At 39.7% G+C, this 13,468-nt stretch overlaps 1 protein-coding gene across 5 annotated transcripts in view; it reads right to left on the reverse strand.

Moving 5' to 3' along the window:
- The window catches only part of LOC141508302 (butyrophilin-like protein 2), a 33,253-nt gene that overhangs the window by 18,838 nt on the left and 947 nt on the right, over positions 1-13,468 (reverse strand). For all 5 annotated transcript variants that reach the window (XM_074216791.1, XM_074216790.1, XM_074216789.1 and 2 more), the window contains exons 2-3: positions 3,900-4,011; positions 404-748 (exon numbers count right to left, since the gene is read on the reverse strand). In XM_074216791.1, coding sequence (XP_074072892.1) covers positions 404-748; positions 3,900-4,011 — 457 coding nt within the window. The remainder of the gene's footprint in view (positions 1-403; positions 749-3,899; positions 4,012-13,468) is intronic.

Genomic DNA, 13,468 nt, shown 5'->3' on the forward strand with positions numbered 1-13,468 from the left:
AGTAAGTTGTTAATAAATGATAATAGCAACAACAATAATAGCTTCTATTTTCAATAGTATTTTTGAGGCCAGCAAGGTGTCTCAGTGGATGGAGTACTGGGCCTGGAATCAGAAAGATCAGAGTTCAAATCCTATCTCAGACACTTCCTAGCTGTGTGACACTGGGCAAGTCGCTTAACCCTGTTTACCTCATCTTCCTTATGTGTCCAATGACCTGGAGAAGAAAATGGCAAACCTCTCCAGTATATTTGTCCAGAAAATTTCCAATTGGGACACAAAGGATTAGACAGGAACAAAACAATGTATGGAAAGTCCTTTACACTTTCTAAAGATCTTGGCCAATGCCAATGACTGAATGTCCCCAATACATCTTAAAAAACCCTATGACCCAGGTAGGACCTACCTGCTACCTGAAGGTCAAAGCTGGTTTCATTGTGAAAGGTGCCTGCTTGGAAATAACAGGTGTACTGGCCGGAGTCAGAGAGCCGGACCTGGTGGATGATCACAGTCACCTTCCCCTCTGCCATGTACTGTCTCAGCATCTTCGTCCTCCCTTGGAATAGAGGGGCCTGGACATCTTTCCTCTCCTGTCCCCAGCGGTACAGGGACACAACCAAGGGCCCTCTGACCCACTTCACATTCATTCTCAGAGCATCCATATTAGGGCTGAGGTGACAGGAGAGCAGGACATCTTCACCCGCCAAGGCCAGGATGGGCTGTACCAGAGGACCAGATACTGTGAATACTCCTGTGTGGAGAAGCAGGAACAAAACAAAAGAGAATCAGAGAACACTAGAGTAGTGGAGATAATATGGCCTCCAGAGCAGGGTGGGAGTCCCCCACAGGACCATGAGGATCTGTGTGTTCCTGCTCAGGGGCTGCTCTGATTTTAGTCACTCTTTGGTGAAATCATTTTCTACACTGTGAGATATCTATGAGATGGAGACAAGACATTTTCCCTTTTATTAACTTGTATATTCAAGGATCCAGGGAAGCTGATTGGGAGCTGAAAGTTTGAGGTTGGTGGCAGGAAGGCAACAGCTCTTGTCAATGGTCCCATAGGGGGCACCAGCCTCTGACCCCTCCCCCCCACCGAGGCTGCTCAGAGATCACTCACTAAAGCAGAGGAAGATCATGCTTCTGGGCTGGGGGTGGCCTTGTCATTCTGTGGCCACATGGCTGAGTGGTCTAGAAGCCAGAGAGTTGGGGAGATCTCTATGTGACAGAGCAGATTCAGTCAGGGAGGAGGAAGAGGAGGGTGATGATGGAAACGTGGGGGGCTTCCAGGGACTGCTGTAGCGATGGCATCCTGAGTGATTGGATCTGGAAGGGACTTGAGTCCAAATATTAGCCCTACTACTTGCTAAGCTATGTGACCTTAGACAAGTCACTGAAATTCTCTGGGCTTCTTTTTCTTCAATGTGGAACTCAGTGATTTCTGTTGCTCTTCCAATTCTTAAAATGCTGGTTCTCTCTTTGTTTTCCCTTTGGTTGTATGTGTCACTGGAGAGAGCCTCCCTGCAGTTCTTTGATACAGAATCCACAAAAGGCTGTATTTTTTGCTGCTTTGTAAGAAGGGGAGAAATAGCTGTGTCCTCAACAACATCTGGCTTTTCAATTTCCCTGAGTGGATCTGAGTCAGAGGTGATAGGACTCTTGTATCTCTGGAAGACATTTGTCCTCACAGCCTCAGGCACCCACAGATCAAGAGGGCAGGGCCTAGGCTGGACACCAGCACCTTCAGACATCCGCCCATCAGAGGGAGGCAGGAGTGGGGACTGGTCAGTGCTGGGATGAACAGCAGAGCTGCCGGGAGGCGGAGTGCCTCAGACCCTCATCTCACTGACACTGCTGTTCTTGGGCCTCCTTGAACCCTGACAGTTGTTTCTAGCTGAAGCCTCCATTCAGATTCCAGTCTTCCTAAGGGATTTGTCTGTGGTTTTTTCATGAAAAGTTCTGACTCTTGAGATTTGGCTCCAGACCTTTCCTTCTTGTTCTCTCCCCAGCACTGACTTTCCTTCACCCCAGGGATTGTCTTCATCACCAACACATGTGGATCTCTTGTTGGGGAAGAGGCAGAGTCTGGAAAGAGCTTTGATAAGCCCCTGAAGGAGCCTGCCCAGGGAGAAGCCTTTCAGACCTCACTTAGAGCCTCTTCTTCCCTCTGGATGGGACAGATGTCAGAGAAAAGCCCTTTAAGCCACAGAGAAGAAGAATCCTAGGAAGTTCTCAACTGGACTTCAGGGTATTTTAGATTCCAGATCTACTTCTTCCTCTGTCACATTGAGCAAATCCCCACCAGCCCAAGCCTCAGTTGTTTTACTTATAAAATGGTCTTGGGTATGGGATCAGATGATGTGTAAAGGCCATCCCATCTCTAATGCTCTGTAACTATGATTCTCTGCACTGTCCATTCGGGAGACCAGGGAGATCTCTGCTGCACAGAAATCATCAAGAGTTTTCTTACTGCAGATTTACTTTACTGAGGAGGAGACGTGAACCCTCTGCTTCTATTAACTCTTCTTGTCCCTTGTTTTATTTCAGCACTAGTCAAAGAGGATCTTGGTGTCCCAACCTCCAAACAAAAATCTGGAGACATGCTGGGATTTGGGGAAATAGGGACAGGAGATAAGATCCAAAGATTGGTTTTGACAACACAGACTCATGATCAATCATTTCATAGAAATTATGAGGAGTTTTCTATCTCCTGATCAGAAAGTTATCTGGAACCAAGCATCCCCAGGAGGCTCTGGAAGAAGATGTTTTTAAAAAGGCCAATATTAATTTGTACCATTCTGATGATTTTTGTTGTCTAAATATGTTGGCTCAGGATCCCCAGCCACTTGGAATACAAAATTCCTTGGAATTCCCATAAGTCCTTAGTTTTGAAAATATATCTCTAAAATCAATTTTGAGGAGTGCCCTCAAATCTCCAAAGGATGAGTTTGGAGGATTCTGGGGCTCAAAGCCTCACTAACTCCCAAGGTCTTTCCTGCTTGACATGCAAAGTAGTTGAGCTGGAGAGCAAAGACAAAGCTCAGGGAAGCAGGCAGTATCTAAGACCTCTTCTATATATGTATACGGGAGGTGGAAGTATCTCTCTCATGCACATATACATAAAATACCTATTTTTAATATATTCACATAAATGTATTTGTCAGCCACAAAAGCATGGATTCTTTATGGCTATTTTCCAGGGGCACAAATGTCCCTGGTTTTCCGTTATTATGAGTATTTAATATGACCAGTTGGTAGGACAGAGAGAAATTTAAAGAGTCTGACTGTCAATGGATCCTCAAAGATATTTTACAGCCCTGCCATGTTGCTCGAATAGATTTTTTTTTAGTTTTTGCTAGGCAATGGGGTCAAGTGGCTTGCCCAAGGCCACACAACTAGGTAATTCTTATCTGTCTGAGGCCTGATTTGAACTCAGGTCCTCCTGACTCTAGGGCTGGTGCTCTAGCCACTGCCCCACCCAGCTGCCCTCTCTCATAGATTCTTGACATTTTGTACAAGAATGTCCCAGGTTTCCACCTCTCTTTAACAGCTGAACTAAGCATTAGATTGAATATCTATCATGAGGGATCTTTCTACTCAAACATGTCTCCTCCCTTCAGGGCCCAGGAACATAAGGGACTGATCTGAGGGAATCTCTTCCACCTCTACAGTACTATGTTACTACATTGCAGACACTGTTGAAGGGGCTATGTGAGGATCAGTGACCCTAACATAGTGCCCAGGTCTTATCTAAACTTTGTCCTACTAGTATTGTTAAAACAAAGGGCTTCTGGGTACAACTGGGACTGGAATGTTTCTTGAATTGATGGTGTTATGGAATTGAAATATCAATGGATAGGGAAATGTGGAGGCCACAGTGGTAGAGACCAAAGTCAACTCACCTGAAGCAGGACTTCTAAAGATGAGGAATATGAGATATAAAGGGAAAGAGTGTTTGATGTAGCAAAATGACCAGTAATCTTGCTTGATGGTCCAGATCATAGCTGACAGGAGCTAAAAAAAGTAAAGATTATTAGTAGTGAAGAGCAGGATCACAGAGCCTGAAAATAGTTCCTACTGACCCCCTAGCCCTGGAATCAGGAAAGATGTCTCAAAGTCTGGGCAGCCATACATTAAAGGGAATAGAACCTATGGTCCAGCTTGTGTCCATCCTACCTCATCTCCCCTCCTCATACCACTCTCATAGATCAGGCTGCTCCCCACACATCACATGTTTGTTTCAACTTCCATCCAACAGCTCATGCTACTTTTTTCTAACCTTCAATGGTCTTCCCCCTCCTTTCTACTTATTCAAATATTTCAGTGACTAATTCAGTGGACAAATTCCTGAATATTTGTTACATTCACAATTTGTTTATTCATTCCATATCTCTGTAATTCATTTCAAGATCTTAACAGCTCATGTGGATTCAATGATTTTTTTTTCTAGGCAGACGGAAGCCTCTCAGCTTCTCTGATCCAGTCTGAACCTCTCTCCTGACATCTAGGGTCCAGTGGACATTGTGAACTGGATGTTCATGGTCATGAAACACAACACATCCAAACTTGAACTACCTCTAAATCTTTCCAAATTCCTACATTCTCTATTACTCTCAAGGACAGTGCCAACCTTCAACCTCATTGTCATTCTCAATTTCTTATTCTCTCTTTCCCTACTTCCCCATATCCAATTGATTCCCCAGTCCTGTCCATTATGATTTATTTATTTATTCATTTATTTATTCATTACTTCCTTCCTTCCTTCCTTTCTTTGTTTATTTATTTATCTAGCATTTTTGGTTTTGCAAGGCAATGGGGTTAAGTGACTTGCCCAAGGCCACACAGCTACATAATTATTAAGTGTCTGAGGGCACAATTGAACTCAGGTCCTCCTGACTCCAGGGCCTGACTCCACTGTGCCACCTAGCTGCCCCCCATACTGATCTCTCTTCTAATGTGTCCACTATCTTCCTACAAAATTTCACTGATGTCTTTGCCTCAGCTTCTCTGCTCTCCAATCCACCTCCATTCAGTTTTCAAAAATGTTCTTCCTTTAACTCAGGTGTGACCATAGCAAGCTCTAATTTTTTAAAATAAAGGGGTTCCCTATCACCTCTAGAATCAAAAAAAAAAACCCTGTATTGTTGACAGACCTACCTAGCCTGGCCCTCTTACCTTCCCTGTATAATCACACCTTTCTCCCTCTCAAGTATTCTGCCCCCCCCAACCAGCTTCTTGCTGTTCCTCCAGCAGTCCACTACACCTCTCCACTCAGAGCATTTTCCACAGTCATATGACACAGCTTGCATTCTCCCTCTCCACCTCTATATTCTGGCTTCCCTCATTTCCTTAATATATCAGATCAATTCTCACTTTCTACAAGAAGCCTTTCTTCATTCCCCATATGCTTGTGTCTTCTCTCTCAGCATCACCTCCAGTTTATCCTTCATGTCTCTTTTTCATATAAAGTTCTTCATGTTGTCTCCCTCATTAGACTGTGAGCTCTAGGAGAGTAGGACTAGGGATGCTAATGATTTAGATTTCATTTTATTTGAACCATTCAAAAACATTTATAAACCAAAGGATCAAAGGTCATAGTCTGAATTCATATGAAGAAAGTCAGATGTTAGTTCTCTTGTGATTACTTGAGTGGGAATAGAATGGAGGTTACACATGTCACAGCTATTTGTGGCATCTTTACATAAATTAAGCATGTACAAGAGCATAAGATTCCATTCATTAATGTAGAAAAATGAAACAGTTAAGCAATGATTCCCGATCACAGTGGAATAAAAATGACAATTAAGAGTTCTTTGAAGAAAGAATTGACTCTAAAACTCATGGATCAAAGGTCAATCCTTTGTTCAGTGTGCCAGGCTGCCTCCCAAGCTTCCTTTACAATTTTATCTGCCCCAGAGATATAGTGGTCAGAAGGGATGATTAACAACTGACCTCCTGAAGGATAAGTGGTTAAGGTAACAGGTAGGTTTTTAGATAAAGATATCAAAATAATTTATAGTCATATGAAAAAATGCTCTAAGTCAGCCCAGTTTGACAATTGACAGGAAGATAATTAAGGTGATAAGCCTAGATTGGGAGATTGGGCCAAGGTTTGGAGGCTGTTAAGGACAGAACCATTTGTAATTTATCCTAGAAGTAAAAGGGAGTTATTGAGGTTTCCTGAGGAGAAAGAGAAAGACCTACCTTTCAGGAAAATAAAAAAACACTTTGGCAGGTGAGTGGAGGATGGATTAGAGGAGAGATTTGCCACAGGGAGAAAAACTATAGCAATCATTCCAGGGGAGAGATGAGGCTGGAGTCTACCTGAGAGCAGGGGACAGGTAGGAAGTAAGAAATGTAGTGGAGGCAAAAAGTTTAGAATTGACAAGAGCCTGCATAAGTGGCATGAGACAGGAAGGGAGTGAGGAGGACACCAATGCTGGGCCCTCAATGGATAAGAATAATGGTGACAGTAGGTAGAGCACCGACCCTGGAGTCAGGAGGACCTGAGTTCAAAAGCCTAGCTGTGTGACCTTGGCCACTTAACCCCATTGCCTTAGATAAAAAGAAAGAAAGAAAAAAGAAAAGTATGATGGTGTCTTTAACAATAAAAAAAAAATTAAACAGTAAACTAAATCCTGAAAATCAAAAGAGAAAGTAAGAAAACCATAAAACTAATAGATAAAACTAAGAGTTGGTTTTATGGGGGAAAATAATAAAAGAGAGAAAAACCAGTGGTTAATTTGATTTTTAAAAATAGAAAGAAAAAAACAAATTGCCAGCATCAAAAATGATAAGGGTGTGGATAAAGCACTGGCCTTGGAGTCAGGAGTACCTGGATTCAAATCCAGTCTCAGACACTTAATAATTAACTAGCTGTGTGGCCTTGGGCAAGCCACTTAACCTCGTTTGCCTTGCAAAAACCTAAAAGAAATGATGAGGGTGTATTTACCTGAAGAGGAATACCTAAGCATTATTTTGTCTAATTGATACCCATTAAATCTGACAATCCAAGGGAAATGGATGAATATTTACAAAAATATAAGTTGTCCAAATTAACAGAAGATCAACTAGAATGCTTATATAGTCTCATTTTAGAAAAAAGAAATTGAACAAGTCAACTCCCTAAGGAAAAAAATCCACAGGGTTAGATATATTTAAAATGAATTCTACCAATCACTTAAAAAACAATAGAAGATTTGGGGGAAAGTGTGGGTTTCAAGGGAAACCCTCAAAAGTTTAAGTTGAGAAAAATCAGATCCCCAATATTGAAAAAACCTACAAGACTATGAATGTCAAATTATGGGTAGATTATAAACTTAGGCAGTATTATTTGGTGAATAATATCAGCTACTATTTATTTTTTTCTTTTCTTTTTTAAAAACTTAATATTTTCTCAATTACTTATAAAACAATTATAAAAGTGAATTTAAAATTTTGAGTTCCAAATTCACTCCTTCTCTGCCTTCCCTCCTTGATTCATTGAGCAGGTAATTGGTTTGATACAGGTTAAATTTGTGTGATCATGCAAAACATATTCCATGTTATGAAAATCACATTGTGAAAGAATTGTAGATCAAAAATGAAGTTTTGTTAATTTTTTTATGCATTCAGACTCCATCAGTTCTTCATCTGGAGATGGACAGCATATTTCATCATAATTATTTTGAATCATTTTATTGTTGAGAATAGCTAAGTGATTCACAGTTGATCATCATACAGTATTGCCATCACTGTTCTGCTCATTTCATGTAAGTCTGTCCAGGTTATTCCAAGAGTCCTGCTTGTCATTTCTTATAGCATAATAGTATTCCATCAATAATGATATACAACATCTTGTTTAGTCTTTCCCCCAATTGATGGATATCCCCTCAATGTCCCATGATCAGGTGTGCATCCCAGTATATGGACAAGGAGAAAACTAATTCAGTAGATTTTGAAGCTTCAGGGGTGTGGGAGCCTTGGTCACTGGAAGGGTGCAAAAGTCTACTGTACATATAGAGTGTAAAAAAAACTAGGACAGGGTGGGAGAGAGATTAGTAGAGGGTTATGTGGATTGGGTTTTGGGATGGTAGAAGAGAGGATTGGGGAAATCCTGAAGGAATTGTGAATAGAGATTGGTGGAAGGGGCCAGGAAATAGGATACTTGGAAGAGTAGGTAAAGAAGGAGTATGAAGTGGGGCGGGGGGAAGAGGATAAGAGGACCTAGATAGGGTAAAAGGGGAACTTAAGAAAATAGTGAGTAAATATAAGGTTGAGAGAAATTTCCAAATAGGACTATAACTTTAAATGTGAATGAGATGCTCATAGCAGCTCCCTTTGTGTTGGCAAAGAAGCAGAAATTGAGGGATCCTCATAAATTGAGGAAAAACTAAACATGTTGGGCTGCATAGTTGTGACGGAATATTACTGTGCCAAAAGAAATGATGAGCTCAAGGATCTTAGAAAAGAATGCAAAGACTTGCCTGAAATGATGAAAACCCAAGTGAGCAGAATGAAGAGAACATTATATACAGTAAAAGCAATATTATTTTAAGAATGAATTTAAGTGACTAATCCATTTTGACTATTATAAAAACACAAAATAAGAACAAAGAATATATGGAGAGGCAATATCTAGATATAGAATAAGCATTTGTAAAGAGAAGTATATATAGAAAGTATATGTAAAATACACGCACACACACACACACACACACACAGACGCCCTAACCTCTGACCCCACCTTCCTCCTAACTCAGCTGCACAGTCAATAATCACAGAAGGGTCGGGCAGACACCAGCCCAGACTAACACTAGTCCAGGAGTCTGGCCTCCCTCTGCACCTGTAAGTCATCTCTGGGCAGTGGCAGAGCAGAGGCTAATGCAGAGTCTTCCTTCAGACCACTGAGGGCAGCTGGTGCTTTCCTGTCTCCCTCCCTAATACTTCAGCATTCAGAGAGCTTCCCTCCCTTTCTGACCAAACAAAGGAGTCAGCAGAGAGAATGCCTCGTCCACAAGGGGATCACAGGAAGGTGAGTGATTTGTTCAGAAGTGGGTTCACAGCAGAACACCTGCTGATCCAGAAGTCAGAGCTTCATCTGTCTGCCCAACCAGACAAATTGAATCTTGAGGCCACATTGTCCCCTGATCTTCTGCTTTGTCCCTTGAACTGCAGAGAGGAGCATTCTCAGTGACTGGTCCTGCTCAGCTCATTCAGGTCAAGCAGGGGAAAGCCATCACCCTCTCCTGTGAACCCTCCCCTGAGAATGATGCTCAGAACATGGGTGTGAATTGATTCAGAAATCAGACCCTTGTTCCCAGGTTCCCCAGTGAGAAGTTGGAAGCTGAATTCCAAGGCAGGATGGAGCTACTGACACATGACTGATTTCCTTTACACTAGAACCATGTCCATGAACACTTTGAACTCAACTATCTATCCCAAAACAAAGTCATTATGCACCCCCCTAACCTCTCAGCCCCCCCCCCGCCCCGGTTGACTCCCTATGCCTCAACCTCAGGTCCTCCTTCTTTCTTCACTCCTGTAACCAAACTGTCTCCAAGACATTGATTTGATATTTCATCCCTTCTCTTGTTCTGGTCTCCTCTGACTCTGCTTCCATCCTAGGAGGAGACAAACCTCTCCAGTCAAGTCTAGACTATGGTTCAGACTTGCTGCTTGGTTGGTCAGACTTGCCACCAGGGTCTCTGCTCTCCAGTCCAAATGTGGATTGACACTGTGATTTTTCTAAATCACAAGTCTGCTCAGGTCACCTCTCTTCTTATTAATTGCTCCCCATCATCTTCAGGATGAAATAGACAATTCTCTTTTTGGGCTCCAAGCCCTTCTTCCCCCACCCCTATTCTTATACCTTAAACCTCTCCCATCCTCTGTTCCAGTGACACTGGCCTCCCACAAGATCCTCAACCTCCAGACTGTGGGCCTTTGTCCTGGCTGTGCCCTATGCCTGGAATGCTCCCCACTTCATCTTGATGTTGAACTCTTACCATATATCAGAGAGCAAAGGTCCTGGGATTACATCCCAGAATGTACTATCCTGATCTTAGATTAAAAAGCAAAATTTGATCTCATTAAAAGGGATAAGGAAGGAAACTCCATCTTCTTAAAAGGCACGATTGGTAATGAATACGAAACATGTATGCACCTAGTGGTATGGCACCCAAATTCCTAGAGGAAAAGCTGAGTGCATTAAAAGAGACATAGACAGCAATACCTTAATAATGGGAGACCTCAACATCCCTCTCTCAGAACTAGATAAATCTATCCACAAAAAAACAAGAAGGAAATTAAGAAGGTGAATGAAATCTTAGAAATCTTAGATGATAGACCTCTGGAGAAAACAATGGGGATAGAAAAGAATAAACCTTTTTCTCAGCAGTACATGGAACCTTCACCAAAAACGATCATGTACTAGGGTAACAAAAACCCTATAATCAAAAGCAGAAAGGCAGGAATAATAAATACACACTTCTCAGACCATGATGCAATGATGCAATAAAAATTACGTATAATAAAGAGTCAAGGAAAGATAAACAAAAATCTAATTGGAAATTAAATAACTTATCATAAATAATGGGTGGATCAAATAGCAAATAATAGAAACAATCAATAACTATAGCCAAGAAAATGATGCTAATGAGACATCATACCAAAATTTATGGGATGTAGCCAAGGAAGTTTTAAGGGGAAACTTTATATCTTTAAATGCCTATATGAATAAAATAAGAAAGAAGAAATCAATGAGTTGAATATGTAAGTAAGGAAAAAGAATAAATTAAAGATCCCCAATTAAATATCAAATTAGAAATTCTGAATATCAAGGGAGAGATTAATAAAATTTAAAGTAAAAAAAACCATTGATCTCCTAAATAAAACTAAGAGTGTGTTTTATGAAAAAGCCAATAAATAGACAAACCTTTGGTTAATCTGATTTAAAAAAGAAAGATAACCAAATTACTAGTCTCAAAAACAAAAAGGGTGAACTAACCACCAATGAGAAGGAAATTAAAGGGATAATTTGGAACTACTTTGCCAAGCTGTATGACAATAAATTGGATAACCTGAGTGAAATGGATGAATATTTACAAAAATGTAAACCACTCAGATTAACAGAAGAGGAAATAAATTACTTAAATAACTCCATCGCAGAAAAACAAATGGAAGAAGCCATCAATAAACTCCCCAAGAAAAAATCTCTAGATCCAGATGGATTTACAAGTGAATTCTACCAAACATTTAAGTTACAATTAACTTCTATTCTACATAAACTATTTTTAAAAATAGGAAAAGGACTTCTACCAAACTCTTCTTATGACACTAACATGGTGCTGAATATGAAACCAGGAAGAAACAAAATAGACAAAGAAAATTATAGACTGATCTCCCTAATGAATGTTGATGCAAAAATCTTAAATTAAATTTTAGCAAAGAGACTACAGCAAGTTATTACCAGTATAATACACCATGATCAGGTAGGATTTATACCACGTAGGCGGGGATGGTTCAATATTAGGAAAACACTCAACATAATTGAACATATCAATAGCAAAACCAACAGAAATAAATGATTATCTCAAAAGAGGCTAAAAAAGTCTTTCATAAAATACAACACTGATTCCTACTAAAACAATAAATAGTATCTATCTAAAACCATCAACAAAAATTATTTGCAATGGGAATAAACTTGGAGTATTTCCAATAAAATCAGAAGTGAAACAACGATGCCCATTATCACCATTACTATTCAATATAGTATTAGAAATGCTAGCTGTAGCAATAGGAAAAAGAAAAGTAATTGAAGGAATCAGAACTGACAATGAGGAAAAAAAGTTTTCACTCTTTGCAGATGATATGATGGTATACATAGAGAACCTGAGAAAATCATCTAAAAAAAACTCCTTGAAACAACAAACAAATTCACCAAAGTAGAAGTATATAAAATAAACCCACAGAAATCATCAGCATTTCTATCTATATATGAACAACAATGCCCAAGACCAAGAGATAGAAAGAGAAATTCCATTTAAAATAACTAGGAAACCACATTAAATACTTGGGGACTACCTCCCAAGACAAACACAGAAATTGTATGAACACAATTATTAAGAAAGTACTTTTCATTCATATAAAATCAGATCTAAATAATTGGAAAAATGTCAATCAGAGTAATGGCTCAGTGGATTAGGATAGGTTCAAAAGAAACAATAGTGAATGACTATAGCAATCTACTACTTGACAAACGCAAAGACATCAGCTTCTGGGATAATAACTCACTATTTGAAAAAAAGTTGTTTAGAAAATTGGAAAAAAGTATGGCAAAAATTAAGTATAGACCCACATCTCACAACCAATACCAAAATAAGTTCAAAATGGGTACAGAATTTAGACATAAAGGGTGATAATGTAGGTAAATTAATAGGCCAAGAAATTATCAGATGTATGGAAAAGGGATAAATTTATGATCAAACAAGAATTAGAGTACATTATAAACTGCAAAATGAATGATTTTGACTACATTAAATTAAAAAGGTTTTGCTTAAATAAAATCAATGTTGCTAAAAGTAGAAGAAAAGCAGAAAGTCAGGAAACTATCTTTTCAACTAGGAATTCTTATAAAGGTCTCGTTTTTAAGTCATCAATATTCATAAGGTTACAAGTTATTCCCCAATTGATAAATGGTCAAAGGATATGAAGACAGTTTTTAAATGAAGAAATTAAAGTCATATATAATTATATGGAAAGATGCTCCAAATATTACTGATTAGAGAAATGCATATTAAAACAACAATGAGGTATCACTTCCCATCTATCAGATTGGCTAAAACGAGAAAAAGGGGAATTGGTTAGGGTTGGAGAGGTTGTGGGAGGATTGGGGCATTAAATGCATCGCTAGTGGAGTTGTGAATGGATCCAACCATTCTGGAGAGCAATATGGAACCACGCCCAAAGAGCAATAAAACTGTTCATCCCCTTTGACCCAACGATTCCAAATCTATGTCTACATCCAGAAGAAATTATATTTAAAAAGAGGAAAGTCCTACATGTTCCAAAATATTCATGGCAGCTCTTTTTGTGGTGGCAAAGAAATGCCGATAGAAGGGATGCCCATGAATTGGGGAATGACTAAATAAGTTAAAGTACATGAATACTGTGGAATATCATTGTTCTATAAGAAACCATAAAGTGTCGCACTCTCGAGAAGCATGGAATGAAGTTTCAAGATCTGATGCTGAGTGAGGGGAGCAGAACGGAGAGAACAATGTGCACATCAACCGCGTTGTGGGATAATCAACCCTGATGGAAGCATCGGCAGTTCAGAGAGCTAGGACAACCATTGGCCATGGACAGTGTTATCCCCATCCAGAGGAAGAAAAACAAACAAACAAACAAAAAACCCTTCAGAATCTGGTGAACACTTTATAAAAAAAAAATCTCTTATATCTCTTTCCTCTTAATCCTAATTCCTCATGTC

This window comes from Macrotis lagotis, chromosome 1, assembly GCF_037893015.1.
Source record: "Macrotis lagotis isolate mMagLag1 chromosome 1, bilby.v1.9.chrom.fasta, whole genome shotgun sequence".
NCBI classification, from domain to species: Eukaryota; Metazoa; Chordata; class Mammalia; order Peramelemorphia; family Peramelidae; genus Macrotis; species Macrotis lagotis.